General features: G+C 45.6%; 1 protein-coding gene across 2 annotated transcripts; it reads left to right on the forward strand.

Annotated features, from left to right (window-relative positions):
* Positions 1-1,419: 1,419 nt before the first annotated feature.
* On the forward strand, positions 1,420-23,915 carry zgc:110158 (uncharacterized protein LOC553590 homolog). Of its 2 annotated transcripts, none has more exons than XM_041873222.2 (18): positions 1,420-1,699; positions 8,409-8,481; positions 9,135-9,196; positions 9,986-10,070; positions 12,339-12,428; positions 13,586-13,651; positions 14,254-14,313; positions 14,422-14,488; positions 16,610-16,677; positions 18,407-18,468; positions 18,694-18,739; positions 18,900-18,935; positions 19,057-19,108; positions 19,220-19,290; positions 19,551-19,629; positions 19,744-19,772; positions 20,040-20,141; positions 20,285-23,915. In XM_041873222.2, the coding sequence occupies exons 1-18, from the start codon at positions 1,644-1,646 to the stop codon at positions 20,312-20,314; spliced, it is 1,134 nt and encodes a 377-aa protein (XP_041729156.1). In that variant the 5' UTR covers positions 1,420-1,643; the 3' UTR covers positions 20,315-23,915. The 2 variants fall into 2 exon arrangements, with proteins under 2 accessions (XP_041729156.1, XP_041729155.1); XM_041873221.2 differs by having other exon boundaries at positions 1,421-1,699; positions 19,057-19,111.
* The last annotated feature ends 3,776 nt before the right edge of the window (positions 23,916-27,691 follow it).

Below are 27,691 nucleotides of genomic sequence, written 5' to 3' on the forward strand. Positions count from 1 at the left end.
AAATGTGCTACTACTCAAACCACCACACACTACTAGCTAGGTTGTGGTATTGACATGCTAATGTCAGAGCCCTGTTCCAATAACTTCTTCCTTTCTTACTACAGCGTTGAAACGGGGCCCAAGTCTTTGAGATGATGCCTTCTATAAGAATCCAGTGAATACTCATCCAGAAATCCAACAAACAGCCTAATTGGTGAGTCAAACAGGCTCATTCAATTAGCGATGAAACATGTGAATGTAATATTCTGAGAGGTCCTCTTCTGGAGTGATTGAAAATACAGGTCTGGCTCGATTGAACACAACCTGTTTGGAGTGTGTGTGAGATGTGTGTGTGCGTGTGTGTACATTAGGGTGAATACCTCTGAATTCCAGGAGTGGAGTTGATTTATAATTACCCTAACAAACCATACGAACCATCCTACCCTATCAGAAATACACACACACACTCCCTCAACAGTGTGTGTGTTCTGAGATGTATTTGGGCTCAGACCAATCGATACTGATGCTATGATGAGACAGTGATAGAGTTTGTGGTCTAGAGCTGAGTAGATACAAACACACTCTCCCTCTCTCTCTTCCCCATGGAGCAACACAAGCACACGGACAGCTCTGCCTAGCTAGATTGTGTGTCCTAGCTCTTTGCACTCTCTCTTCGCTTTCCCACTTTTTTGGACAATGTGTTTGCTTATGTGTGTCCTGTAGAAAACAGTGGAGGTGGCTAACCCCAAGAATGACATGCATGCGCACACACACATGCATGCAGTCAGTGTGTCCTTCCCACAGATGAGCAACATTTAAACAGAACACTTCGCTCCTGCACACACACACCCCGCCACTGCACTGCACCGCCACTCACACGCATTCTTAAAGGGACAGGACACACACACACGTCCCTCAACTTCATACCTGGTATACATGTACACATTTTATGAATAATTCCCTCACGACACACAGGCAGCCCAATTCTGATCTTTTTTTTTCACTAAATTGGTCCTTTCACAAAAACAGATCTGAAAAATATCTGATGTGAAAAGATCTGCTGTGATTGGCCAAAAGACCAATTAGTGGAAAGATGATCAGAATTTGTCTGCCTGTGTAAACACAGCCATATAACTATATCTAAACAGGACACACAGAGCTTTTATATACCATTCCTGGCCGAAACACACCTTACAGAGCACACAGTTACATGTGGGCACAGTGGGACACTGTTAAAAGAGGTATGTTAGTGCTGTGCTAGATCAAAACCCTGCACACACCCATGTGGGTCTCCAAGCCCAGGAATGAAGAACACTGTCCAGTCTATCATAATTTAGTTAGGCAAATAAACCAAAACGTGGTCTCTATCCCTTTAAGAAGCCCCCACCATTCTACAACAGGGGGAGCGTGAGTAGAATCCTGGAACAGCGACTGAAGAAAAAAAAGATCACCAACAGACGGTTTCAAGCTCCCCCCGACGGCAGCAGCCCCTGTTCGGATCGGCAATGTTGAGGATGGATGTAGCCTGCTAGAAAAAAAAGACACCGGGGCACAGTGAGAGAGAGAACACTACTGCTGTGTAGCTATGGAGATCGTAAGTGGTCGCTTTCTTTGACAGGTGTCGGAACAGGACTGAATAAAAAGTATCGAAACCAGCTTCAAGGATGTACGCCAAGGGGAAAGGTGCTGTTGTGCCCTCAGATAACCAAGCAAGAGAAAAGTAAGTGGGAATAGTGCACTGTCACAAAAACACTAGCTAGAGACACTAAAGCTAGGATATCTACTGTTATCTCCAACGCTCACATACACCACCTAGCTTGTTGTCATATAAAGTGTGCAGATGAGGATACGATATGCTCTCTCTTCGTAGTTGTTTTGGTTCTTTGTTTTTCAGGTTGTTTTCTTGCATCGGTGAAGTCTTGTAGCCCTCCCTAACAAGCAAGCAGTTATTGGGAGTTGATGGCTAGCCTAGCTAACGTTAGCTAACTACCAAGCTATCCATTCCTACTAGTTTCATTCTCATCCGGTACAGTAGATTATTAACTTCATGTATGATGTTGGAGATATTAAGCAACATTGGCAAAGTCGTTTGTTTTAAAACTATGTGCAATATGTTGCATTTTAGAATTTAGTGCAAAATAGAGAATCCCTCTCCCTACCTCTCTGGGTATTGGGAACAATGCATTCGTAAAGATGCTTGTGTGTTGTTTCAGGAATCCTGTGATTAGCTTATGGTGAAATAACGTAGCCGACTGATAGCTTTTACAAAGTTGAAACCAATGTAACAGGTTTTGTTTCAGTGTAACAAAGGAGTGTCCAACGTTCCAAAAAGTAACTCTTCGAACTCACTCGCTTGTATCAATGTGTGTTCTTTCATACGCGAGCTACTGATAGGTAGGCTAGGAGCTAGCTAGCGGCAAGTATGACAACTTTGTGTCCAACCCGTTTGTTTAGCCCTTATCAAAGAGTAAATTACGTGTACTTTATAAAACGAGGTTTGCTGTAATTTAAAATTGGCCCTATGCTGAGCATTTGGCCGAATAGTTTAGTTATAAACTAGGTAGTGTGCTAGCTCAGATAGCTGTAGCTTACCTATCCCTTTGTCTGCTAGCTACGGATGCCGTTTTGTCTGTGAAGGATGCTGGTCCGCTGATGTAGGAACTGGCAGCTAGGACGACAGTAACTATCTTATCCACCCTGTGCTACTGTGTTTTTGCATTTATGTTTCGTTCCTAATCATGTTTGTCTCGCAACATGTGTTGAGACTTCAGATTTTTATGTTATAACCTGCAGAACCAGATACCCATAATTATGCAATGTGAACAACACAACTACTAGGCTATTCATACTGATTTATTTGAACTTTACTTACAAGCTGTAGATGGCTCTTTTTCCCGTGTCTTGCCAAATGTCAACAAAGCCGGATACCTCATTATTTGCCCATGCTTTTCCCCACACACTTCAGTCCATGTTTCAATAAAAGCTGTTCCAAGCCTTGTCCCTTAGATGTGCAAATAAATTGTCAAAGCATTTGTCTGTTCCTTTTGTCTATGTCTGTGTTGTGCTTGATATGAGTATGTTCATCTCTACAATCTAGCCTAACTGATTATCTCTGCAATCTAGCCTAACTGATTATCTCTGCAATCTAGCCTAACTGATTATCTCTGCAATCTAGCCTAACTGATTTTATGAATCAACCTCAGCACGAGCTCAGGGCAGACCATCGCTTAGCTCAGAAGACAAACTTTTGTTGATCTTCCTCTCCTCCCCTCTCCATCTCTCTATTATTCTGCCTCCTTACCTCCCCTCTGTCTCCTCTCCTTTCTCCCCCCCTCTCCAATGCTCAGTTCTCCCTTCCTCTCTTCCAAGTCCTCATCTCCCTCTTCTGTGTTGAATTATTGAGTGTCAGACTGAAGCGGTTGCTCTCGCTGTGAGTTGGAGCGGTGTGTGTGTGCGGTCGCCCTGATCTGGCGCAATGTGTGTGTTTCTCTGTCTGTGAGAAGGAGAGAGAGAGAGTGTGTGTGTCGGTGGGCTGGCTTATCCATGTTTAAAGAGGGGTTTTGTCTGCAGCCGCAGGCAGGATGTCAGGTGTACTGGTGGCGTACATCGGGGGGAAGTTTGTGTGAAAGAGAATGAGGGAGGAGTGAGCTGTCCCTTTGCTGACTGAAGAAGTGTGCGTGTGCACAGAGACACTACCTTCCCATCACAACATTTCCCCAGTGTTGCAGCTCAAGAAACTCTTCTCCTCTCAATGCGTGATTTTAAATAATGCAGCAGACCAGGTGCACATAGCCCCCACACACACACACACAGACAGGCCTCCCATCACACATAAACATTTCATCAGTGCCCTCGTGGGGGCGATCAGCAGTTTGATCCAGTTAACCATAGCATCCTGTAAACGGTCAGGAGAAGACATGGTGAGTGTGTCGTGTGTGTGTGAGTGAGTAGACCTACACTAACTAAAGTCAGTGGTGTAGTGGAGGGTAAACGCAGTTTACCCACCCTGCATCCCACTTCTGGCTTGCCTCTGAAGCTAAGCAGAGGCCCTCTTTCCTCTGGTCTAAAAAAAGATCACAATGCCCCAGGGCAGTGATTGGGGACATTGCCCTGTGTAGGGTGCCATCTTTCGGATGGGATGTTAAAAGGGTGTTCTGACTCTCTGTGGTCACTAAAAGATCCCATGGCACGTATCATAAGAGTAGGGGTGTTAACCCCGGTGTCATGGCTACATTTCCCTACCTTTTGGGGAAAAATGAATTGAAAGTATAGGCAGCGTTTCTTTATTCACCGTGACCGCCGATCAGTTTACCCACCTGTTTTTTTACCACTACATCACTGACTATGGTGTGTGTGTGTGGTACTTGTGTGTGTCGAGAGACCCACACTCTAAACCAGCAGTCTCAAAGAGCTAAGTGACTTTCAAATCACTGACTGCCTTGTGCAGTGGTCACATTGCTACATTTTGTCAGGTGTGTGTGTGTGAGAGAGAGGCCTAACTGACCCAAGACTGACAGTAAACTCCACTACACAACCAGGAAGCCTCAGAGTTGTGCGTGATAGAACCACTACCTCTGACATCCTGGCTCATAAATCACAAGCTCGCCTGTCTGAAGAGCTGCAACCTCACAATTACCTCCTGCTCTTAAGAGGGTTAGGACTCTTCTCTGGCAGTGTGTGTCCTGTCTTACCAGTTGTTATCGGTGTGATCACAGGATGGGAACACCCCTCAGCTATTTATGACCCTGTCCTGTGAGACAGCCCTTACGACTGTACACACACACCAGACCTGGGTTGAAATACATGTGTATTTTATTAATACTTATTTCAATACTTATTTTCTGTGTATTAGAGAATTTTCGAATAATATGGTCAGAATCAACTACTTGTATTGTATTCACGAGCTGTTGCGTCTCAACTGTTGGCAGGCACAACACAAACACCTCAGATGATGAAAGGGCTAAGCTACAACATATGCGAAATATAAAAATAAAAAAGCGGAGTTTACCATTTTTGTAAAAATAATTGTTTTCAAATTTAAAACATTGTTTTTCAACAAATTATAAGAGTTTGACAACCCTGTTTTGTAAGCTTTTTAAATGATATTTTCCAGTGATGAAGACATGGCTGTCTCATGGTATGTAAAATGGGTCAAATTTGAGCACCTTTATCTCCTGAATGTTTTGGCATTCAGGTCCAAGAAGTCAATTTCTGACCATTTCGGTCATGGTCAAATATGTATGGAAAGTTTTTTGTTTAAATCAAAGGGGATGCTGTCAAAAAGTAATTGAATTCAAATGAGTGGAATCTCTCTTGATGCAGGATAACACTTTGTTGTTTTATAGTACATTTCCTGCAGTTCTACATATTTTGCCATGGGGCGAACATTTATGCAATTTTATAACAAATTTCATACCGTTCTACTAATTTTGCCATGAAAAAAAATTAAATACGGTTTTAGTTACTTTCCAGCAATTCTACCCATTTGCCATGGGGTGAAATGTTTGCCTTTTTAAAGATGCACTATGCAGAAATTGCTCTTAAAATTCTAATAGTTAGCCTAATTTCCGTTTGTGACAAAACAAGCAAGTATAGTGTAGAGAATCATTGTGCCATCTAAACTGCTGTGAAATATTGTTTCCATAACCAAAAATATTTCATTTTCAGCTGTTTGAAGCTGGTGTACAAAACCAAAAGTAAAAGTAAAAGGCGCAAAAACCAAACTTAAAAATGGGAGGCATAGAAATAGCATACATACAACAGATCTACCGCTTCTTAGACTTAATTTCAATGAGAATGACAGATCTATAACTCACATTTCTATGTGAATTTTGTCGGGTTGCCCAAAAAGTTACACATTGTAGCTTAGAAGCAAATTTCCTGCAGTTCTACATATTTTGTCATGACTTATGCCATGTTAACCCTTTCAGCCTGAGCGGAATGTTCCATTTCTTACTGGATCATGGCCTTGTCGTGCATTAATGAGTATAATTTGCTGGTGTAAAACCATATATGAAAACATGATACCTATTTTGAAAGCTGAGAAACTGCCCTTTCAAATGACAATAATCAGTCAAGAAAGAACACCTGTGAAAATGTATCTTTTATATATGAAAATCAATGCTTTTCCCAAAAAAATAACTGCCATTTACAACACTTTCTAATGAGGATAGAGAAAAACTTAGAGCATATTGAGTGTTTTGTTTTGTAAGGATTGAAAATCTGAAATCGGAATACAAATACATTTGACTGTGAACTAGTTAGTTGTTTTAGTGACCAATGGTATTTAAAAAATGATAATAATTGTATATGGAATGTTCCTTGATCAGACACTTTATTATCTGGATAGTATATTAAACACATCTGCACCAAAACAAATTACAAAAAGCATTTAGTCTTACATATGATAAGGAAAGACATAAACAAGTAACATAATATTAATAACACAATAACTTTATTGAAAGAATAATGTTAGGGAATACATTGTCTCATTCAAACTTGTAAAAAAAGAAAGTGCAAGTTATCGCCATCATAGCCATAACATTATATACAACATTCATCGCAGGGATATTGTCATCAAAATTGATCTGGAATTACATAATATAATAAGAAAGGCATCTAATAACAATAATTGGCTTTTACAACGTTAATTTCTTCTATACATCCATTACACTAGAACAATAGCCTATCACGTGAGGAGTCAGACCGGGAACAATTTAAAAGCCCAACATCCTTTTACAGTCTTTACAAGTCCTTTACATCTCCAAGGCCATGAGAGTCATGACTCAAACATGTAGGCAGGCTGGCATGCAGGATGTATGGGATAAGGAAAGGAAAACATATACAAGGGTGAGGAACATGCACGAGTCGGTTATCTCAGAGTAGCTGCGGTGGACCTGGAGTGCAGCCGGTGGCTGGTAGGACAAGGAGGCAAGGCCAGTGGGGGAGGACCAGAAGGAGGTGTGGAGGGGAAAGAAGGGTAGAGGCAAGAGTGGATGCGGTCTGGGGAGGGGCGTAATGCTGGGCAGCTGGGGAGTGTCTTAAACCTGTGGGGGCAGGGGGACAGGCATCAGTTGGCATCAAGCATACTGTGTTTCTATAACCGCCCTAAACCAGCCTGATCTGGCAAGCTCACATTCTGTTTCACTGCAAGTGAAGTGAAACCAGTGTGGGCACAGTGGTCAATCTGGTTTAGTTGACATTTCAGTCATTTAGCAGACACTCTTATCCAGACCGACTTACAGGAGCAGTAAGGGTTAAGTGCCTTGCTCAAGGGCAGATCAACAGATATTTTTCACTTAGTCAGCTCCGGGATTCGAACCAGCGACCTTTCGCTTACTGGCCCAACGCTCTTAACCGCTAGTCTACCTGCCGATTTTACTAGCCCATACCAGCGACCAACTTAGCTATGTTATCGACAGTACACAAAGAAAATCTTGCTCACTTATTTTGCCAGCTAGAAAGAAATAGCCAAAAATTAATTCAGAAATGGAAGGCGAGGCTAGCTAGCTATAGCAATAGCTAACGCTAGCTGCTGCCTCTTCAAGCAGCATTACAACCAACATTCACCACTGCAAATACAGACTTTGTAAGAAAATAATTTAGTATTTAAAGTGACATTATTGATAAAACATTGTCATAACCAATTTAACAACTTTCTTACCTCAACTGATCCACCTGGTGGTTTCCATTTTGAAGCTGTCAAAATAGCACTCGATCCACTCTCCTTCCAGTCATCTACCAGGGCACTGAGGCAAATGGAGGATTTGCTCGGTGACCTTTCATTGAAGTAAAAAAAAAAGTTCCCACCCATAAAGCCCTAAACCAATTATATCTATTTGTAGCTCATGTTGTCATGTGTAAATGGCAGTTTACAGAAATACATTTTGGTGATTGGACGGCAGTGTTATTAAGGCTTTAAACCATCGTAACTATTATTACGAAATTAGAATGCTCCGGCTGGAAGGGTTTTAATGATATCTGAGTGAGAAAGACTAACAAAATCAATCGGGGACCATAGGCACGTGCCCTGCATAGCTGGTCGGTATTCGGCCATGATTACTACAAATTTAGATAGCTGGCTAGATTAATTTACCAATCTAAATATTGTTAGCTGACATGGGTAATTGAGTGACTGACATAACAAGAGAAAAATTGCTGATACACAACCAAATTTCGAACTTGCACCTTGTGTATTCTACTATTCTAACTCGCAACAGTAAGTTGAGACCCCGACTGAGTTCCCAAAAACAACCTAGCAGCCTAGGGCCCTAAGCGACTGCTTATGCCTGGAGCCGGCCCTGCACACACAGTCAGCCTTGTTGTTCTAGTAGGTTTGTGTAATCCTCAACCAGATCTTTGCTAATGCTAACGCCTATGGCTTTTTCTATAGATTTGCTAATGCAAAGTCCTGTTCTCCTCTGTTGCAGGTTAGCGCTGTACGTATATGAGTACCTGCTGCATGTAGGAGCACAGAAGTCTGCACAGACCTTCTTGTCAGAGGTAAGACGCACACACCTTTCTGTCCGACGACGTCGTCCTACCTCTAGCCTAGTGGTCTCCAACTTAGCTCCTTCCCAGTAAGTAAGGGACTAGAGTGAGACAGTGGGAGAAAGGTGGAGACTGACAGAGGGAGACTGAGGTAGAGAGATTTGGACAGGGAGCGGGAGCCTAGATGGAGGCAGTGGGAGAGGAAGGGAGACCGAGGGGGAAGGACGGAGTTGACAGAGGTAGAACGATGTGTTACTGTGTCTCAGAGGGCATTGACTGAGAGGTAGGGAAAGAAGAGGGGGAGAGAGAGAGCGCGGTGGAGAAAGCGGAACAGCGTTGACTGGCTGAGACGGACTGATTATGTGTTCTTAACCTCTAGGCCAGTGGTGTCAAACTCATTCCATGGAGGGCCGAGTGTCTGCGCGTTTTTTGGTTTTTCCTTTCAATTAAGACCTAGACAGCTAGGTGAGGGGAGTTCTTGACTAATCAGTGACCTTAATTAATCAATCAAGTACAAGGGAGGAGTGAAAACCCGCAGACACTCGGCCCTCCACACACACACTGACCGTCTCCTCTCCTACTGAGTTTAGAACTACACATCATGTTGCTTTGTCTCTCTCTCTCTCTCTTCTCTCTCTCTCTCTCTCTCTCTGTCTATCTTTCAGATACGATGGGAAAAGAATATTACATTAGGGGAGCCTCCTGGATTCCTGCACTCATGGTGGTGGTGAGTATCTAGGCCATGTGTGTGTGTGTGCGTATGTTCTTGTGTTCAGGTGTGTGTGTTCCATTAGAATATCACCACTCCATATCATTTACATTCAGATACATAAGTGTGTGAGAGCGCATGTCAGAGTGTGATAGATGGCAAGTGAGGGTAGGATCGTGAATGACTGATATACTGTCCATAGATGCGGTAAAGGAGTCAATGGAACGCAGACGTTCCATTGACCAGATTGGCACACATTCAACAAATCTGGTCTAACAAAGTGGACATTCATCAAATCCGTCATGATTTATGTATTGTAACAGGCCCACAATGTGGTTACTTAGTCCGATTTGGATATATTTGGCTGTTTTCGCTGCATAACATGTAGAAGTTGTCCCTTTTCAGGTTTAAAAGTGACTGCTAAATGCTAACTCCCGTTCGTATAAGCTGGTTAGCATAGCTAGCATACAGAAACCGGTGGTGGTAGTCAGTCGTTTTTAACTGTAATGCGATTGATTGGTACCGATGACATGAACATGTGTTGGGGTTGACATCCATACAAGCATTATACTGCGATTTCTACCTCAACATAGTGTGAAATACACATATAAACAACAGCCTAAATGTGGGGTAATTTTGCTGGGGGGCAATGAGGAGATTCCGGATCTTTCCCCCACGGCACTTTCCTCAATGCGTTTCCATGGCAATTCTATTGCTTTGGTGGAGTTCGATTGACCTCTTTACCGCATCTATTGGCTCATCAGGTGCTCCCTAATATTAACCCTCTTCCTCCATTTCCCATGGCAGTGTGTTCTGGGATTTGTATTGCGCTGCGCCGGACAGAAGGGAGAACTGCGAACACTCCAGCGAGGCCAAGGCCTTCCATGATTACGTGAGTGACAGGCCCCAAGTGTGTGTCTTCATCCCATCTCTTCCCTTTGGCCTAGGGTAGTGTGTGTGTGTGTGTTGCTATCGTCAGTGTGTGGAGATAATGGAATAGAGGTCCTAATCCACTAATCCCAGCACTGGGCCGGGGCTAAGCCAGGGATTTGTGGGTGTGTATGTGTGTGTGTTGCAGCCCTGGCATCCGGCCCAGAGCGATGGGGGCTTTCACATCCTCAGTGCCAGAGAGAGCTGGTTAACCGTGTGTGTGTGTGTGTGTGTGTGCATGCTTTGTGTGTATGTTCTGTCTTGTCTGCCTTGGCTGGCAACTGTTTGTGAGTGAAGCGCCAAGTTTGCCAGTCTCGAGGACCAGATGGGCACTCGAACACACAAGGTGTGTGTATATCCATGTCTAGTGTTCTGGCAGGGGGAGCGTGCATGTCTGTCTGTCTGTCTGTCTGTGTCTGTGGGCTCAGACATGGATATAAGTCATAGAAAGCTAATTCTATAGTTCTTCTGTAACTCTCTCTTTGCCTTACTCTCTCTCTCTCTCTCTCTCTCTCTCTCTCATTCTGCCCCCTGCACACTCTCATCTCTCTTTTTTTTTTTTTGGGGGGGGGGATTACCACTCTCTTCTCTCCCCCTTTCTTTCCCATTTTCTCTCCCCTCCACTCTTTTTATTTCTCTGTCCCTCTCTCCGTCTTCCAGTGTTTGTTTGTGTCTTACCATTTTGAAAAGGTACAAGGAAAAGGTCAATAATGTGTTGAGCACCATTGATCTGTCCATTTAGTGGTGTGTGTGTGTGGGGGGGGGCTGGATAGATCAATTCCATTCAGTATCGGTTAGCCACATCGCCCAATCAAATCATCAGTTTTGGTTTGTTGATTAATTATTCATGGTGGTGGATTCCTATAGGCTGAGCCAGACATTAACCTCCCTGTGGTGCTTCCTGTCAGTGTGTGTGTGGGATGGCGTGTGTGTTGACATGTATTGCTGTTTGTGTGGGTGAGTGAGAGTCAACCATGTAGATGTATTGATATACAGTTATTTGTCGGTGATGTGTAGGATTTAGGATTTGTCTGTGTTTTGTCAATATGTCAAGCATGATGCCAGTAGCCTGGTTAATGGTATTTCTATACGAACTTTCCCGTCTGGTATGATAGGTGGCGTTCTCACCATATTGCCTAGATCTATCCAATGATTTCATATCCACACGTGGCTAAGGCCTGGTTAGAGGTTGTTACTGAAACGGGTCTCTCTCTGTCTCTCTCTCCTCCTACCTCCCTCACTCCTCTCTCTCTCTTCTCTCGCTCTGAGAGGGGGATGCCAGAGGGACAGGGAGCAAAGGACCCGTCTCCATAGCAACAGCTTCCACTAGCTACTGCAAGAGAGATGAAGAGGGGGAGTGGGAGAGGGAGGGAGAAGGAGTGAGCAAAAGGAAGTGAGAGAGGGGGGGGGGAAGTGAGGCAGGGGAGAGAGGAGCGGTTAGGGCTGTGAGAGGCAGGGAGGGGAGAGAGGAGAGGTTAGGGCCGTGGGAGAGAGGAGAGGTTAGGGCCGTGGGAGAGAGGAGAGGTTAGGGCCGTGGGAGAGAGGAGAGGTTAGGGCTGTGGGAGAGAGGAGAGGTTAGGGCCATGGGAGGGAGGGGAGAGACAGATGGGAGAGAGGAGAGGTTAGGGAGGGAGGGGAGAGAGGAGAGGTTAGGGCCGTGGGAGGGAGGGGAGAGAAGGATGCGAGAGAGGAGAGGTTAGGGCCGTGGGAGGGAGGGGAGAGAGCGATGGGAGAGAGGAGAGGTTAGGGAGGGAGGGGAGAGAGGAGAGGTTAGGGCCGTGGAAGGGAGGGGAGAGAAGGATGGGAGAGAGGAGAGGTTAGGGCCGTGGGAGGGAGGGGAGAGAGGAGAGGTTAGGGCCGTGGGAGGGAGGGGAGAGAAGGATGCGAGAGAGGAGAGGTTAGGGCCGTGGGAGGGAGGGGAGAGAGCGATGGGAGAGAGGTGAGAAAGAGGAGGAGTACAGATGTTTGGGAATAGAGAGAGGGTTAAGGGGAATCAGCCGGAGAAAGAGGAGTATGGAGGAAGACCCTATGTTGTCCCCAGGGACTCAGTGGCCTGTTCATGGGCAGAATTAGCATAAAGACAAGGGGGATGGTGTGTGTATCAGTTTAACAGAAAGTGGGAAGGGCAGGGTTTAGGGTGGATGGTGTGTGTGTACATTTCTGTGTGTGTGCATCTATTAGTGTGTGTGATTGTGTGCTTCATCTTTTAACGTGTGTGTGTGTGTTGCAGAGTGCGGCAGCAGCCCCCAGTCCTGTGATGGGGAACATGCCTCCTAACGATGGCATGCCAGGAGGACCCATGCCGCCTGGATTCTTCCAGGTAATACACCTCTATTCATCCATCTCTTTACGCACGGTAAAACAGCCTCTTTTTGACGTCCCTCCCGCCATTCCTCCAAGTATCTTCACCCATCCATTACTTTACTTCCTCTCTTCCTATATCTCCTTCTCACACTCCTTTTTTTCACCTCCCTCTCTATTCTAGACCTCCAATAATCCCTCACTCCTCTCCCCTTCTCTATATATACACACACACACACACACGGCCAGACAGTGTGATGGACAGCCCTGGCATTTGGCAGCAGGGATGATAAGGTGGAACGGAGAGAGGTGGAGGGAGGGAGGGAGAGAGAGAGGTAGAGAGAGACGGGCCTCAATGTGTTTGTTTCTGTGGCTACCACTTCATTGTTTGTCTCGAGAGAGAGCGAAAGAGAGAACTGGAGAGAGAGAGTGCAAATGCGAGAGCAAGAGAGAGAGGGAGAGCTAGAATGGGAGAGAGGAAGTAGGTGAGAGTGGGAGATGGCAAGAGAATAGTGAGGGAGCGAGAAAAGAGAGGGAGAGGGAGACGCACGGAAGTGCTATTTATAACACAAGTGGGGGAGGAGGAGGAGGGTGTGTGTGCTTGTGTTGTCCTTTTTGTACAAGTGGCCTTATCATTAGCAAGAGCTGTTTGCTGCAAATATGCCTGTGTTGCTGTTATCGTGTGTGTGTGTGGTGTTTGTTCGCTAATGAGTTTATTTTAAATTTTTATAGAAAGACACACACACAAAATAAACCTGAAGTCATACATGCATATTCTCTACAGTTCAAACAGTTCCTCGAGTCTAGCTTCATGTCCTGATGTTGACCAGTGTGGGATGGACAGTGACCAACCATGCTGTAGGCTCCTCGGATCCAGTGTTGTTCTGAGCTGTGCGTTTTAGCTGTGTCAACATTGCACTCTAGTGGTGAAGACACCTTCTTATGATGGATTAGGAAAACTGCCTGTTCCATATCAACCCCCAGACTGGATAGTCAGAATGATTGATTGGCTAGCTCCTCTTCCTCTTTGTGTTCTGGTTGGCTGGCTCCTCTCCCTCTCTGTGTTCTGATTGGCTACTGGCTAGCTTCTCTTCCACATCCCTGATTGGCTTGCTCCTGCAGGTGTAAATGTGTTAGCTCCTCCCTCTCTCTGATGTCACTCTTCTCTTCTCTCAGGGTCCGCCAGGCTCCCAGCAGTCTCCTCACGCACAGCCCCCCCACGGCATGGGACCACACGGACAGGTAACACACACACACACACACACATACACATATATATATATATACACACACACACACATAAATAATTGACTCTCCTCTGGAGCTGCTCTCGGGGGTTGGAGCTCTAGTCTCCACACACACACAAACACACTCCACCAACACCTCATCAATAAAACAAAAGATGAGCTGCTGTTGACCTACACACTGAGTGCACAGATGCATATGTGCGCAGGGCAGACAAGACACACACAATGATCCACATGTAACACTAAGGCTAAGGGAGGAGAGCAAAGGCTAAATCCTTGAAGACAAGCTTCCTCTGTAAAATACATCTCATGAATGAGCCTTCTCATTGTTTTGGTGTCTGCTCGTTGTTTTGGTGTCTGCTCGTTGTTTTGGTGTCTGCTCGTTGTTTTGGTGTCTGCTCGTTGTTTTGGTGTCTGCTCGTTGTTTTGGTGTCTGCTCGTTGTTTTGGTGTCTGCTCGTTGTTTTGGTGTCTGCTCATTGCTGTGTTGTGTTCTCACCCCCTTCATCCTCATCCTCCATTCACACACTGTCCATCATCTGTCTGCTCAACTCCTTTTCAGTGGGAATGACAAAAACTCTCTCTCTGTCTCTCTCAGCCTTTCATGTCGCCACGGTTTCCAGGTGGACCCCGCCCCTCACTCCGAATGCCAAATCAGGTATGGAGCACACACTCACCTATACAGCTGAACACATACTTTCAGGTAATATGTGCTGGTGGTCCATACTCACTATCACACTTTCTCTCATCTGTCTGCTTCCCTCAGCCTCCAGGGGTAATCCCTGGTTCTCAGCCTCTCCTGCCAAACAGCATGGACCCCACCAGACCACAAGGTAGGTGTGTGTGTGTGCATGCGCGTTTGTGTGTGTACACACATTTTTTATGCTCCCACCTGGACAAAAGGAACACCTATGTGAGAATTCTGTTAAATAGGGCGGTAGGTAGCTTAGTGCCAGTAACCGAAAGGTCGCTGGTTCTAATCCCTGAGCCGACTAGGTGAAAAATCTGTCTGTGCCCTTGAGCAAGGCACTTAACCCTAATTGCTCCTGTAAGTCGCTCTGGATAAGAGCGTCTGCTAAATGACTAATATAAAAATAATAAAATAATTGACTACAGCTCAGCGTTCAAAGCCATAGTGCCCACAAAGCTCATCACTAAGCTAAGGACCCTGGGACTAAACACCTCCCTCTGCAACTGGATCCTGGACTTCCTGACGGGCCGCCCCCAGGTGTTAAGGGTAGGCAACAACACATCTGCCACAATGATCCTCAACACCGGGGCCCCTCAGGGGTGCGTGCTTAGTCCCCTCCTGTACTCCCTGTTCACTCACGACTGCGTGGCCAAGCAGGACTCCAACACCATCATTAAGATTGCTGACGACACAACAGTGGTAGGCCTGATCACCGACAACGATGAGACAGCCTATAGGGAGGAGGTCAGAGACCTGGCAGTGTGGTGCCAGGACAACAACCTCTCCCTCAATGTGAGCAAGACAAAGGAGCTGATCGTGGACTACAGGAAAAGGAGGGCCGAACAGGCCCCCATTAACATCGACGGGGCTGTAGTGGAGCAGGTCGATAGTTTCAAATTCCTTGGTGTCCACATCACCAACAAATTATCATGGTCCAAACACACCAAGACAGTCGTGAAGAGGGCACGACAACGCCTTTTCCCCCTCAGGAGAAAAGATTTGGCATGGGTCCCCAGATCCTCAAAAATGTATATAGCTGCACCATCGAGAGCATTCTGACTGGTTGCATCACCGCCTGGTATGGCAACTGCTCGGCATTTGACTGTAAGGCGCTACAGAGGGTAGTGCGTACGGCCTAATACATCACTGGGGCCAAGCTTGCTGCCATCCAGGACCTATATACTAGGCCAGGGCTGCCCAACCCTCTTCCTGGAGATCTACTGTCCTGTAGGTTTTTAGCATATCTGATTCAGCTAGTTAAGGTCTTGTTGAGCAGCTAATAAGTAGAATCAGTTGTGTTTAAATTAGGGTTGGACTGAAAACCCACAGGACGGTAGATCTCCAGGAAGAGGGTTGGGCAGCCCTGTACTAGGTGGTGTCAGAGGAAGGCCCAAAATGTTTTCAAATACTCCAGTCACCCAAGTCATAGACTGTTCTCTCTGCTACCGCACGGCAAGTGGTACCGGAGCGCCAAGTCTAGGTCCAAAAGGCTCCTTAACAGCTTCTACCCCCAAGCCATAAAACAACTGAACAATTAATCAAATGGCCACCCGGACTATTTACATTGACTCACTGTTCATTATCTATGCATAGTCACTTTACCCCTACCTACATGTACAAATTACCTCTACTAACCTGTACCCCCGTACATTGACTCGGTACCGGTGTACCACCTGTATATAGCCTCGTTATTGTTATTTTATTGGGTTACTTTTTATTATATTTTTTACTTTAGTTTATTTAGTAAATATTTTCTTAACTCTATTTCTTGAACTGCATTGTTGGTTAAGGGCTCGTAAGTAAGCATTTCACGGTAAGGTCTACACCTGTTGTATTCGGCGCATGTGACAAATAGAATTTGATTTAATTTGTTTATGTAAATGTAGTGTTTCAAGTGGCATTCCGCACTTCTCATTGGATAACCATTGATGACGCCAGAGTCCCCCAGGACCCTACAGATGTAGGGGTCATCTGGGTAGAAGATATGATCGGGTGTGTTTTGTCTTGAGATTACAGGTTCAGATTAGAGATGACTGTTTAACCCAACAGGGGTCCCAGTTAATGAGATTAGAGGAGAGTTTAGTCTGTTGCCTGCCTTAGACTGGCCATATGTGGATTAGGTGTGGAGATGACCGCCTCATTGGATAAAAGCATTTGCTAAGTGATGGAATGATCCATATTAGACCGTCCCATAGTATCTTCATGTTAACTACCAGTGTGTGTTGGTGTTAAGACTGTGTTCTTGTAATCTTTTCTACTATAGGACATCCTAATATGGGCGGACCAATGAGAATGAACGCTCCGCGAGGAATGGGGCCCATGGGTCCACAGGTAAGCACACACATACATACATACATACATACATACATACATACATACATACATACATACATACATACAGTGGGGGGGAAAAAGTATTTAGTCAGCCACCAATTGTGCAAGTTCTCCCACTTAAAAAGATGAGAGAGGCCTGTAATTTTCATCATAGGTACACGTCAACTATGACAGACAAAATGAGGAAAAAAAAATCCAGAAAATCACATTGTAGGATTTTTAATGAATTTATTTGCAAATTATTATGGAAAATAAGTATTTGGTCAATAACAAAAGTTTCTCAATACTTTGTTATATACCCTTTGTTGGCAATGACACAGGTCAAACGTTTTCTGTAAGTCTTCACAAGGTTTTCACACACTGTTGCTGGTATTTTGGCCCATTCCTCCATGCAGATCTCCTCTAGAGCAGTGATGTTTTGGGGCTGTCGCTGGGCAACACGGACTTTCAACTAACTCCAAAGATTTTCTATGGGGTTGAGATCTGGAGACTGGCTAGGCCACTCCAGGACCTTGAAATGCTTCTTACGAAGCCACTCCTTCGTTGCCCGGGCGGTGTGTTTGGGATCATTGTCATGCTGAAAGACCCAGCCACGTTTAATCTTCAATGCCCTTGCTGATGGAAGGAGATTTTCACTCAAAATCTCATGATACATGGCCCCATTCATTCTTTCCTTTACACGGATCAGTCGTCCTGGTCCCTTTGCAGAAAAACAGCCCCAAAGCATGATGTTTCCACCCCCATGCTTCACAGTAGGTATGGTGTTCTTTGGATGCAACTCAGCATTCTTTGTCCTCCAAACACGACGAGTTGAGTTTTTACCAAAAAGTTCTATTTTGGTTTCACCTGACCATATGACATTCTCCCAATCCTCTTCTGGATCATCCAAATGCACTCTAGCAAACTTCAGACGGGCCTGGACATGTACTGGCTTAAGCAGGGGGACACGTCTGGCACTGCAGGATTTGAGTCCCTGGCGGCGTAGTGTGTTACTGATGGTAGGCTTTGTTACTTTGGTCCCAGCTCTCTGCAGGTCATTCACTAGGTCCCCCCGTGTGGTTCTGGGATTTTTGCTCACCGTTCTTGTGATCATTTTGACCCCACGGGGTGAGATCTTGCGTGGAGCCCCAGATCGAGGGAGATTATCAGTGGTCTTGTATGTCTTCCATTTCCTAATAATTGCTCCCACAGTTGATTTATTCAAACCAAGCTGCTTACCTATTGCAGATTCAGTCTTCCCAGCCTGGTGCAGGTCTACAATTTTGTTTCTGGTGTCCTTTGACAGCTCTTTGGTCTTGGCCATAGTGGAGTTTGGAGTGTGACTGTTTGAGGTTGTGGACAGGTGTCTTTTATACTGATAACAAGTTCAAACAGGTGCCATTAATACAGGTAACGAGTGGAGGACAGAGGAGCCTTTTAAAGAAGTTACAGGTCTGTGAGAGCCAGAAATCTTGCTTGTTTGTAGGTGACCAAATACTTATTTTCCACCATAATTTGCAAATAAATTCATAAAAAATCCTACAATGTGATTTTCTGAAGAAAAAAAATCTCAATTTGTCTGTCATAGTTGACGTGTACCTATGATGAAAATTACAGGCCTCTCTCATCTTTTTAAGTGGGAGAACTTGCACAATTGGTGGCTGACTAAATACTTGTTTTCCCCACTGTACATACATGCATACATGCATTCTATGGTTATGACACTGTATCTCTTCTCTCTATGTAGAACTACGGGGGTATGAGACCTCCTCCTAACTCCATGGGTGGTCCTATGCCTGGGATGAACATGTAAGTGTTCCCTCCATAGGGAGTAATACGGTCTATCCCATAGCACCAGCTTCATGATTGAATATCTAAGGCCCCGACATCATGAATGTTGAACTGTTGTTTTCTTGGTTTATGGCAGTATTTCCCTGTACTTATAGTGTCTCTCTCTGTGTCTCTCTCTCTGTCTCTCTCTCTCTCTCTGTCTCTCTGTCTCTCTCTCTCTCTGTCTCTCTCTCTCTCTCTCAGGGGTCCTGGTGGTAGAGGGCCGTGGCCTGGTCCCAATGCTAACTCAGTAAGTCACTTTGTTTCCTCCTCTATTTGTTAGATTAGATGATACATTACGATGATTGTTATTATTAAACAGGTGGCTTGAAAAGGTACTGTACTGACCTCTTGTTGCTGGAGGAAAGAACTATGACCCCTAACCTGTAGTTTCCCTTCTCTCATCACAGATACAATACTCCTCCTCATCTCCAGGCCACTATGTGGTGAGTAGCCAACCGTCAGTGTGTTCAATAACACCTCACTCCTAAAACTGTTCCTTAGATGTAGAAATGGGAAATTGTGTGCACTGTTCTTATTGACCTTATTGAACGATCTGTTTCCCAGGGTCCTCCAGGAGGAGGGGGGCCGCCTGGAACTCCCATCATGCCCAGCCCAGGTGGTGCGTCTCTTAAATATGCCCCCCAGCACCAGTACTATATTTAGGCACTGTATGTGTGTTGCCTTTCTCTGTGGACTAATGTTGTACTACTGTCTTCGTCTCCCGCAGACTCAAACAACTCCAGTGAAAACATCTACACTATGATGAACCCTATAGGACCAGGAGGAAACAGACCCAACGTGAGTCACATTACATGTCCTGTTACACCACATGACATCACACAACGTGACACCACAATACGTTATAACACAGTATGACTTTATCCCCCTGCTGATTAGATAAGGCCATAAAACCAGTCTGAAGATCCAGTATCACTGAGACATCTTTGTGTGTGTGTGTGTGTGTGTGTGTGTGTGTGTGTGTCATTCTGACTGTGTGTGTGTGTGTGTGTGTGTGTGTGTCATTCTGACTGTGTGTGTGTGTGTGTTTTCTCTCCCAGTTCCCTATGGGCCCAGGGCCCGATGGACCGATGGGGGCCATGGGAGCCATGGAACCACACCACATGAACGGATCACTAGGTGGGTGCTATGACAGGGTTATGAACACCTGTAATAATGCAGTCTTAAGGGTGACATAATGTTCAGTGCATGGATTAACTGTTTGAATCTCATCTCTCTCTCATTGCCTCTCAGGCTCTGGGGACATGGACGGGTTGCCAAAGGTGAATATAATTCCCCTTTTCTACAACGTTTTACTTCAATCTCTCAAACAGGCGGAGGGTTTACGGTCAAAGGGACATGTCTTGGTGCTGCTGGACAAATAACTTGTGGTACTCATGCATGTTTGTTTTACGTATTTGTAGGGTTATCTTACTCTTTCTCTCTCTCTCTCTCTCTCTCTCTCTCTCTCTCTCTCTCTCTCTCTCTCTCTCTCTCTCTCTCTCTCTCTCTCTCTCTCTCTCTCTCTCTCTCTCTATCCCTCTCTCTAGAACTCTCCTAACAACATGGGGGGTATGAGCAACCCTCCCGGGACGCCGCGGGACGATGGAGAGATGGGTGGGAACTTCCTCAACCCATTCCAAAGTGAAAGTGTGAGTACTGCTGGCCGATGACCCCTGAGCCTTGAACCTTGACCCCTCAAGAACCAGGGTGGGAGACCTGGTATGTAATGTTGTAGCGTTTACATATTCACTCATCTCTACCACTCCCCCCCCTTCCCTTTCTCTCTTCACAGTATTCACCCAACATGACGATGAGTGTGTAATTTAATTTCTTTATTTTTGTATTTTCTTTTGGTTATTTTCTTTTTGTACCTTTCCACCTGGATTTTTCCAACCCCACACCCCTCACCTTGGATCGGACTCATTCTGCCTTTCCCACCTCAACCCTACCTCCACCCCCTCGGAACTCTCACCGCTAACCAGGCTTCTAGGACAGTCCTGGGGCATGCTGGGCCTCTAGTGAAGTTGGAGCTTCCCGACGCTGTGTGTGGCATAGACAGGAAACAGAGACACAGGAAGTCCCTACTCTCTGACCCCGCCCCCTGCCTCTCTGACTTCTTGTCAGGGTCTGGACAATGAGAGCGGGATGAGAGAGAGAAAGGAGGAGAGACTGGATAACATGGACGCCCTTCAGGACACAGCATGGTAGGGTTCTGTCAGTAGCTGTCTGGAAGCTCTACAAACATTACATTGGATTTGAATTCACTTTTATTTGTTTTGATTGTTTCTAATGGATTTGATTGTGTTTCTAATGGATACAGGGGTGGAACAGGGAACGGATCTCGAATGATCCCCTTTTCCCTATGTAGTGCACTACTTTAGAGGGAATAGGGTGTCATTTGAGACGTAGACATGGAAGTGTCATCCATCCCCCTCCCCCCTAGTTCACTCTGTATACATTTAAAAAACAGAGGTGTTGTGATGTTGATCGATGAATGTTTTCCATTACTCTGTATGTAATGTATTATTGCTATTCTTTTATATTCTTTTATTGTTATTATGATTAATAATATTGTTATGATTTATGGTTATTTTAAAATGTAGGATTTAATTTCTGGGTTTTTTTGTTGTTGAAAGGGCATATATACACACACACACACACACACACACACAGATGACCTCTTCCTTAGTAACTTCAGAGGATGGTGAACCTTCACTAGTCTCCTTAAGGAAAACCCACAGGATATACACTATCTACTGCCCCCTCTTTGCCCAGTCAGAGAACATCACCTTGGTCCATCATGGTACTTTAAATTGTAATTCCCATAGTAATGTCCCTCTCCATTCCCCTGAGAAGGCGTTTTCTCTGTAGTAGACTAAGTGACCCTGAACATGCAGAGGATGCACAGTTGTATTTATTTGTTTAATTTTCCATTGAGACAGACTTGTTGTCAACCTGTTCCATCTGCACACTCCGGAATCACTCTGCACCAATCAGCAACCATCTTCTAGAGGAAGACATCTTGGAAGTGTCTGGTTTTTGTTTTAATTGTGGTTTTTACCCAGAGGGCAGTTCTTCTGACCCTCTGTGAAATGATGATTCTGATTGGATGCTTAAAGGACTCTTATAACAGAGCTGAGCCAATCAGGAGGCGGCGTGGCAATTGCCATAGTGACTGACTGTCAAGATCCCCCAGAGGACAATGTTTGTCCTTACACACACACACACACACACAACCAATCGGCCCACCTACACCATCCACCTCCCCAACCACCTCTCTCTCATTTTGTGACGTCTCCATCTGTCTTTGGTTTGTGTTTGTAAATACTGTAAAGTGAATTTTGATATCATGACATGTTTTGATATTTCCGTCACAACCAATGAATGATGAGAAATGAGTTGATTCAGACCAACTGGGTTTTAAAGAGACGATGTGTGTTTTTACAGGGCCTCACTGTTTAACTCAGACACAACTAGGGCCAGGAGGAACCCTCTTTATTGGATCATTACTTAGTTATAAACTACAACTAACGTTAGGGTCCAGAGTATTTCCTGGTCAGGTCAAGCTGTTAGGGAAATCTCCTGTCCCTAGTAACGATAGATGAAAATAAAATGTTTTCTATTAAGGATTTTTATGTATTTGAATTGAGAAAATATGTAATAACGCAGGTTCTTAATGATATGAAGAGATGGTGTTAAAGGGGGGGAATGGCCTCTGGTGTATTTTGAGATACTGTTGTATAGATTCAACTCTGACCCATCCTCTCTACCATATTCACTAAGGGCAAATCTGAAATGCACCCAATTACCCTATGTAGTGCACTACTGAAGCCAAAAGTAGTGCACTACATAGTGAATAGGGTGCCATTTAGAACGAACCCTAGTTTGCACCAGTGCAAAGTGTTTCTGTTATTGTCAGAAAATGATCCAAATTGGAAAACAAACCGTGAAACTGTTTCTGTTTCACAATTTGAGATATATTTACTTACCATAACTAGGGCTAGGAGTTTATGTGCCCTTGTCAGTGGAGACTGCTGAGGGGAGGATGGCTCATAATAATGTCTGGAATGGAGCGTGGAGCCATGTTTGATGTATCTGATAACATTTCACAGATTCTGCTCCAGCTATTAGCACGAGCCCGCCGTCCCCAATTAAGGTGCCACCAACCTCCTGTGGCCCTTGTCATTTCATGTGCTCAGGAAAAACTCATGGCCCTGCTCATGACCTTCATGTGACCTTTCTGCTCTGCCCATAGAGATAGATAGAGGACTCATCTTTATATCTGTGCCATTATAGTGTCTGTGACAGCATGGGCAGCGCCATTCAGGCTACAACCCATAGGAATCCCAATCCAGTTGACTACTTTAAAATGGCGGAAGTATGGTGGAAGCCTTCAACGGGGCTGCCCATGCTAAAATGGCATTTTGGCCATTAGGGGCCTCTATCATTCTCTATGGCTCTACCGTTTTCAAGTTGTGTTCCCTGACCATGTGACCTGTCCAGGGAAACCTCCTGGCCCTAGTTCTTCCCCTCTGATCATAAGAGGTGTCAAACTCTGCACCGGTGCAAACGCCTGTCCTGTATGTAAAATCAACGTTGTCACATTTTTGGTCATTTCTGTGTTTCTATGGTGACGTATAATAATGGATCATTCTGGGAGGGTTGAAAGGAGGGTACAGAGGGAAAGGAAAGATTTCTGTTCCTTGGGTCTATCCATCTCAATAGTCTTAAGTAGCGTCCTCGTCTCCTCCTTCATCTGCACTGACGTGAAAGAAGCCGGATCAGTGCAGATGAAGGGGATGACGTGAGGAGAGGAAGCCACTTTAGACTATTGAGATGCAGCCCATGTTTTTCTCTGACGACAAAGCAGTATTGAATATGAGGCAGTCTGTGTCCCGGGGCCAGTTTTTCCAGTACATTTAGTCCATTACAATGATCCTGTGTTGTGTTCAATTCTGTTAACCCCTTTAGATTGGGTGACTTCTTGATTTTAGATCCAACTGAAAGAGAAATTTGACCTATCTCTTGGAGTGACACCACATCATATGCTGTATATAAATGATCCCATGACATTTGGTTGGAAAATTGCCATTTTCAGGTTCAGGGCAACACGGTATCATGCCAATCTGGATTAAACATTGTGAAGAACTGCTTCCTGGGTTTGCTTTGTATTTCCTGATAGGCTAGTTTCAGCTCCTAAATGTCTTGTGTAGTAATAAAACGTTTCCTATTCGTACGTTTTCTTTATGTTGTAAAAAGTTTCTTTAGAGACTGATAAAAAGTTGCTTATTGAAAAAAGGTGGGAAATCTTGCATCAATAATAAATGTCATTTGTTTTGGGGTTTTCATCGAGTCGTCAGTTTTTGCCTGTGTCCCTCTCTTTGTTGTAGATACATCAAAAAACTAATAAAATGACTTCACTACTTCTGCCAAGACATTTGGTTCTTTCAACACATTTTATTAGAGGATTCTAGTTCCATCACCTCAATTAGAGTTTGCCATCGTCGGCAGCAGTGTGGGAGGGAGAAAAGGAAGTGTGTGTGTTTACAGGCCTACCCAAAGGCAGAACAGCCAGTAAAATACTGCTGGGTTATCAAAATCATTACCAGAGAGCTTCAAAACATTTCTATATATCCACAAGTCTTTTTATCACAAGTCTGTGTTCTGACAAAGATGGCAAAGCAATAACATCTACTAAATATGTGTATGTGACCAATACAATTTGATTTAGAGTGCCGTTTCTACACACCCACCCCTCCTCTGGGCTGTTTGAACTCAGGCGGTGGTCTGCCAGATGATGGCCGTTCAAAGCTGACTTCTATCAGTCCTTCCCAGTGCCTTTGTAGTGTGGAGACTCAGCATCAGGTGACATTTAGAGCTGAAAACCATTGACAACTTTGAACGCTCACCGCTACCCACGCCTGCCCTTCACCTGAGACAGGACCCACGCTCCTGGTACAGGAGAGAGGTAGAACGGAGTGAGATGGAGAGGAAGAGGGACAGAGAAGAGGATGTGTATCAGTGTCCAGTCTGCCGAAGTTGTCTGTTGCCAATATGTGATGTGTGGAACTCCACTTGGTCTGGAGTGAAAACCCTAACAATCAATCCAGGACCTCCAACAACCCAGGTACGTTTGGATGCTAAATCACTATTAAACTTTCACCTGTCTGTTTGACTGCCTCTCTCTCTCTGTTTCTTACTATCTCTATCTCTCTACCTTTTCCTCTCCTCCAGACCATGTCGGTCCCCCAGGGCCTCCTGCCAGACAGCAGTCCCCTGATTGGAGCAGCGAAGCTGGGGAAGCTTCGCCTCGTCAGGCTGCTCCTGGAGGGGGGTGCTCAGGTCAACGAGAGAAACCCAGGAGGAGAGACTCCTCTCCTGGCTGTGTCTAAAGCCCTGAGAGGGGAACCCACTGGACCTGGAACCCTGAAACTGCTCAGATACCTACTAGACAACCAGGTCTGTGTCTGCTTTTAAAGGAGAGCTCTGTAGGTTTAATTTTCCCTTGTGGGATTCTATTCTATTCTAAACAGGCGGACCCTTAAGCCCACCCTGTGTGTGTGTGTTGTGTGCATGTGACTACATCCTAACCCCATCCTGCGTGTGTGTGTGTGTGTGTGTGTGTGAGTGAATGACTACATCCTAACCCCATCCTATCTTTTCCCACCCAGGCAGACCCTAATGCCCAGGACCGGTCAGGCCGTACAGCTCTGATGTATTCCTGTATGGAGCGGGCTGGAGCTCAGATAGCCTCTACTCTCCTCTCAGCTGGAGCTGACCCCAGTATGGAGGACTACTCTGGAGCTTCTGCTATGGTCTACGCTATCAATGCACAGCACCAGCCTACACTACAGGTCAGGAGGGAGGAGGTGTGTGTGGACGTGTTTAACTGTTCTTGTGGGGACCAGAAGTCCCCACAAGAATAGTAAAAAAAAATTGGGGGGGACCAACTGGGGACATTTTGTTAGTCCCCACGAGGTCAAATGCTATTTCTAGGGGGTTTAGGGTTAAGGTTAGAATTAGTGTTAGGGTTAGAATTACGTTAAGGGTTAGGGTTAGGAGCTAGGGTTAGTTTTAGGGTTAGGGTTAGGAGCTAGGGTTAGGGTTAAGGTTAGGTTTTTGGGCTAGGGTAAGAGTACGGGTTAGGGGTTAGAGAAAAAAGGATTTTGAATGGGACTGAATTGTGTGTCCCCACAAGGTTAGCTGTACAAGACTGTGTGTGTGTGTGTGTGTACATGTTTAACTATACTTGTGGGGACCAGAAGTCCCCACAAGAATAGTAAACAAACACAAATTTGACCAACTGGGGACATTTTGTTGGTCCCCACAAGGGCAAATGCTATTTCTACGGGGTTTAGGGTTAAGGTTAGAATTCGTGTTAAGGTTAGAAATAGGGTTAAGGTTAGGAGCTAGGGTTAGGGTTAGATTTTCGGGTTAAGGTTAGGGTAAGGGTACGGGTACGGGTTAGGGAAAATAGGATTTTGAATCGGACTGAATTGTGTGTCCCCAAAAGGTTAGTTATACAAGACTGTGTGTGTGTGTGGTGAAATTATTATAACTGACCATTGCATACCCCAGGTGCTGCTGGACGCGTGCCGCGCCAAAGGCCGTGACATCATCATCATCACCACAGAGATGGGTGTGAGCGGAGGGCCGGTGACGAGGCGCTACCTGAACGTTCTACCGTCTCCCGATGCATCACCTGTCACCTGCATGTCACCCTCTGACATCATCATCAAGACGGGCTCACCCAACTCACTTGAGGGAGAGAATGTGTTCAATTTCAGAGGATCAGGTTAGAGGGAGGGAGGGAGGGAGGGAGGAAAGGTGTTAAACATCTCAGGAACCTGTCTCATCCTTTCTTTTCTCATCCCAGGTAAGAGGGGGAGTGGCAGCAGCAGCAGGTTCTCCCCATGTGAGCTGAGTCCAGTGGACCAGTCCTGTATCCCCCCTCCCAGACAGCGACAGTGGTCTGAACCATGGCTAGCTATCCACAATCTGGCTCGACTAAACAAGGTCTACCAAGAGGGAAGGAGGGAGAGGAAGGTAGAGGAAGAGAAAGAGGGAGGAGAGGAAGGAGGAAAGGGAGAAAAGGGTTCTCTCCATCATGACTGTAAGAAGGAAAGGAGGGAGAAGGCCGAGCAAGAGGAAGAGGTGGAAGATGACAAGGAGAGTCGATCTGTCCATCACTACCATAAGGAGATCTCTTCTGGGGGCTCTTGTTCTCTCCTCTTTCCCACAGAGGAGCACCTTTCCCAGGCAGCCCAGAGCAGACTCTCCCCTGAGAGAAGGCTAGCAGCCCCTGGAGGTTGCACCTTGGATTTATACAGAGAACCCCCCAATACTCAAACTGCTTTACATTGTAGAGGGGGATCTAATCTCATTGGAGGCGACCCAATTACCCGGAAGTGCTCCGTGGACAGACTTCCTCCCTGCTCCCCGTCTCGCTGGCAGGGGGCTCGTAGGAACACCCTCCCCTCCTTGACTCCAGCTCCACCCCTTCTTCACCTGCCCCCCTTATCGTGTTATGAGTCTCACCTACAGGTCCCGCCCCCTGGCCTACCTGTTGCAGGTGTAGGTATGGTGTGTCGGACGCAGCTGCCCTTCCCCTCCTTCCCCTCCTCCCCTCTTTCTCCCACTCCCCCCATCTCTCACGCTCTCTCCTCCTCCCCCTCTCTTCCCTTTAAAGCAATACTTAGACCAGGCTTTCTGCCTCCTCTACCCCTCTCCACCTCCTCTTCCATTCCTACTCTCTTTCTCTCCACCTCCTCCTCATCCTCCTTTGTTTCCCCTCTCCCGCCCTCCAGTGAGAGAGGCAGGAGGTCACCTCGCCGTCACTCTATCCAGCTGGAGCCGCTGAGAGGGCGAGGAGGAGAGGAGGAGGAATAGAGGAGACGAGGAAGAACATTTACATTTTAGTCATTTAGCAGACACTCTTATCCAAAGTGACTTACAATTAGTGAATGCATACATGTTTTTTCTTCATACTGGCCCCCCGTGGGAAACGAACCCACATCCCTGCCGGCCAAACCCTCCCCTACCTTGGACGACGCTGGACCAATTGTGCGCCGCCCATGGGTCTCCCGGTCGCGGCCGGCTGCGACAGAGCCTGGACTCGAACCAGGATCTCTAGTGGCACAGCTGTTTATTCAACCCTCAAGACCCAAGGACCACTCTGTAACAGAGAATAACAATGTTT

The sequence above is a fragment of the Coregonus clupeaformis genome, unplaced genomic scaffold (assembly GCF_020615455.1).
Source record: "Coregonus clupeaformis isolate EN_2021a unplaced genomic scaffold, ASM2061545v1 scaf0754, whole genome shotgun sequence".
Classification (NCBI taxonomy): Eukaryota; Metazoa; Chordata; class Actinopteri; order Salmoniformes; family Salmonidae; genus Coregonus; species Coregonus clupeaformis.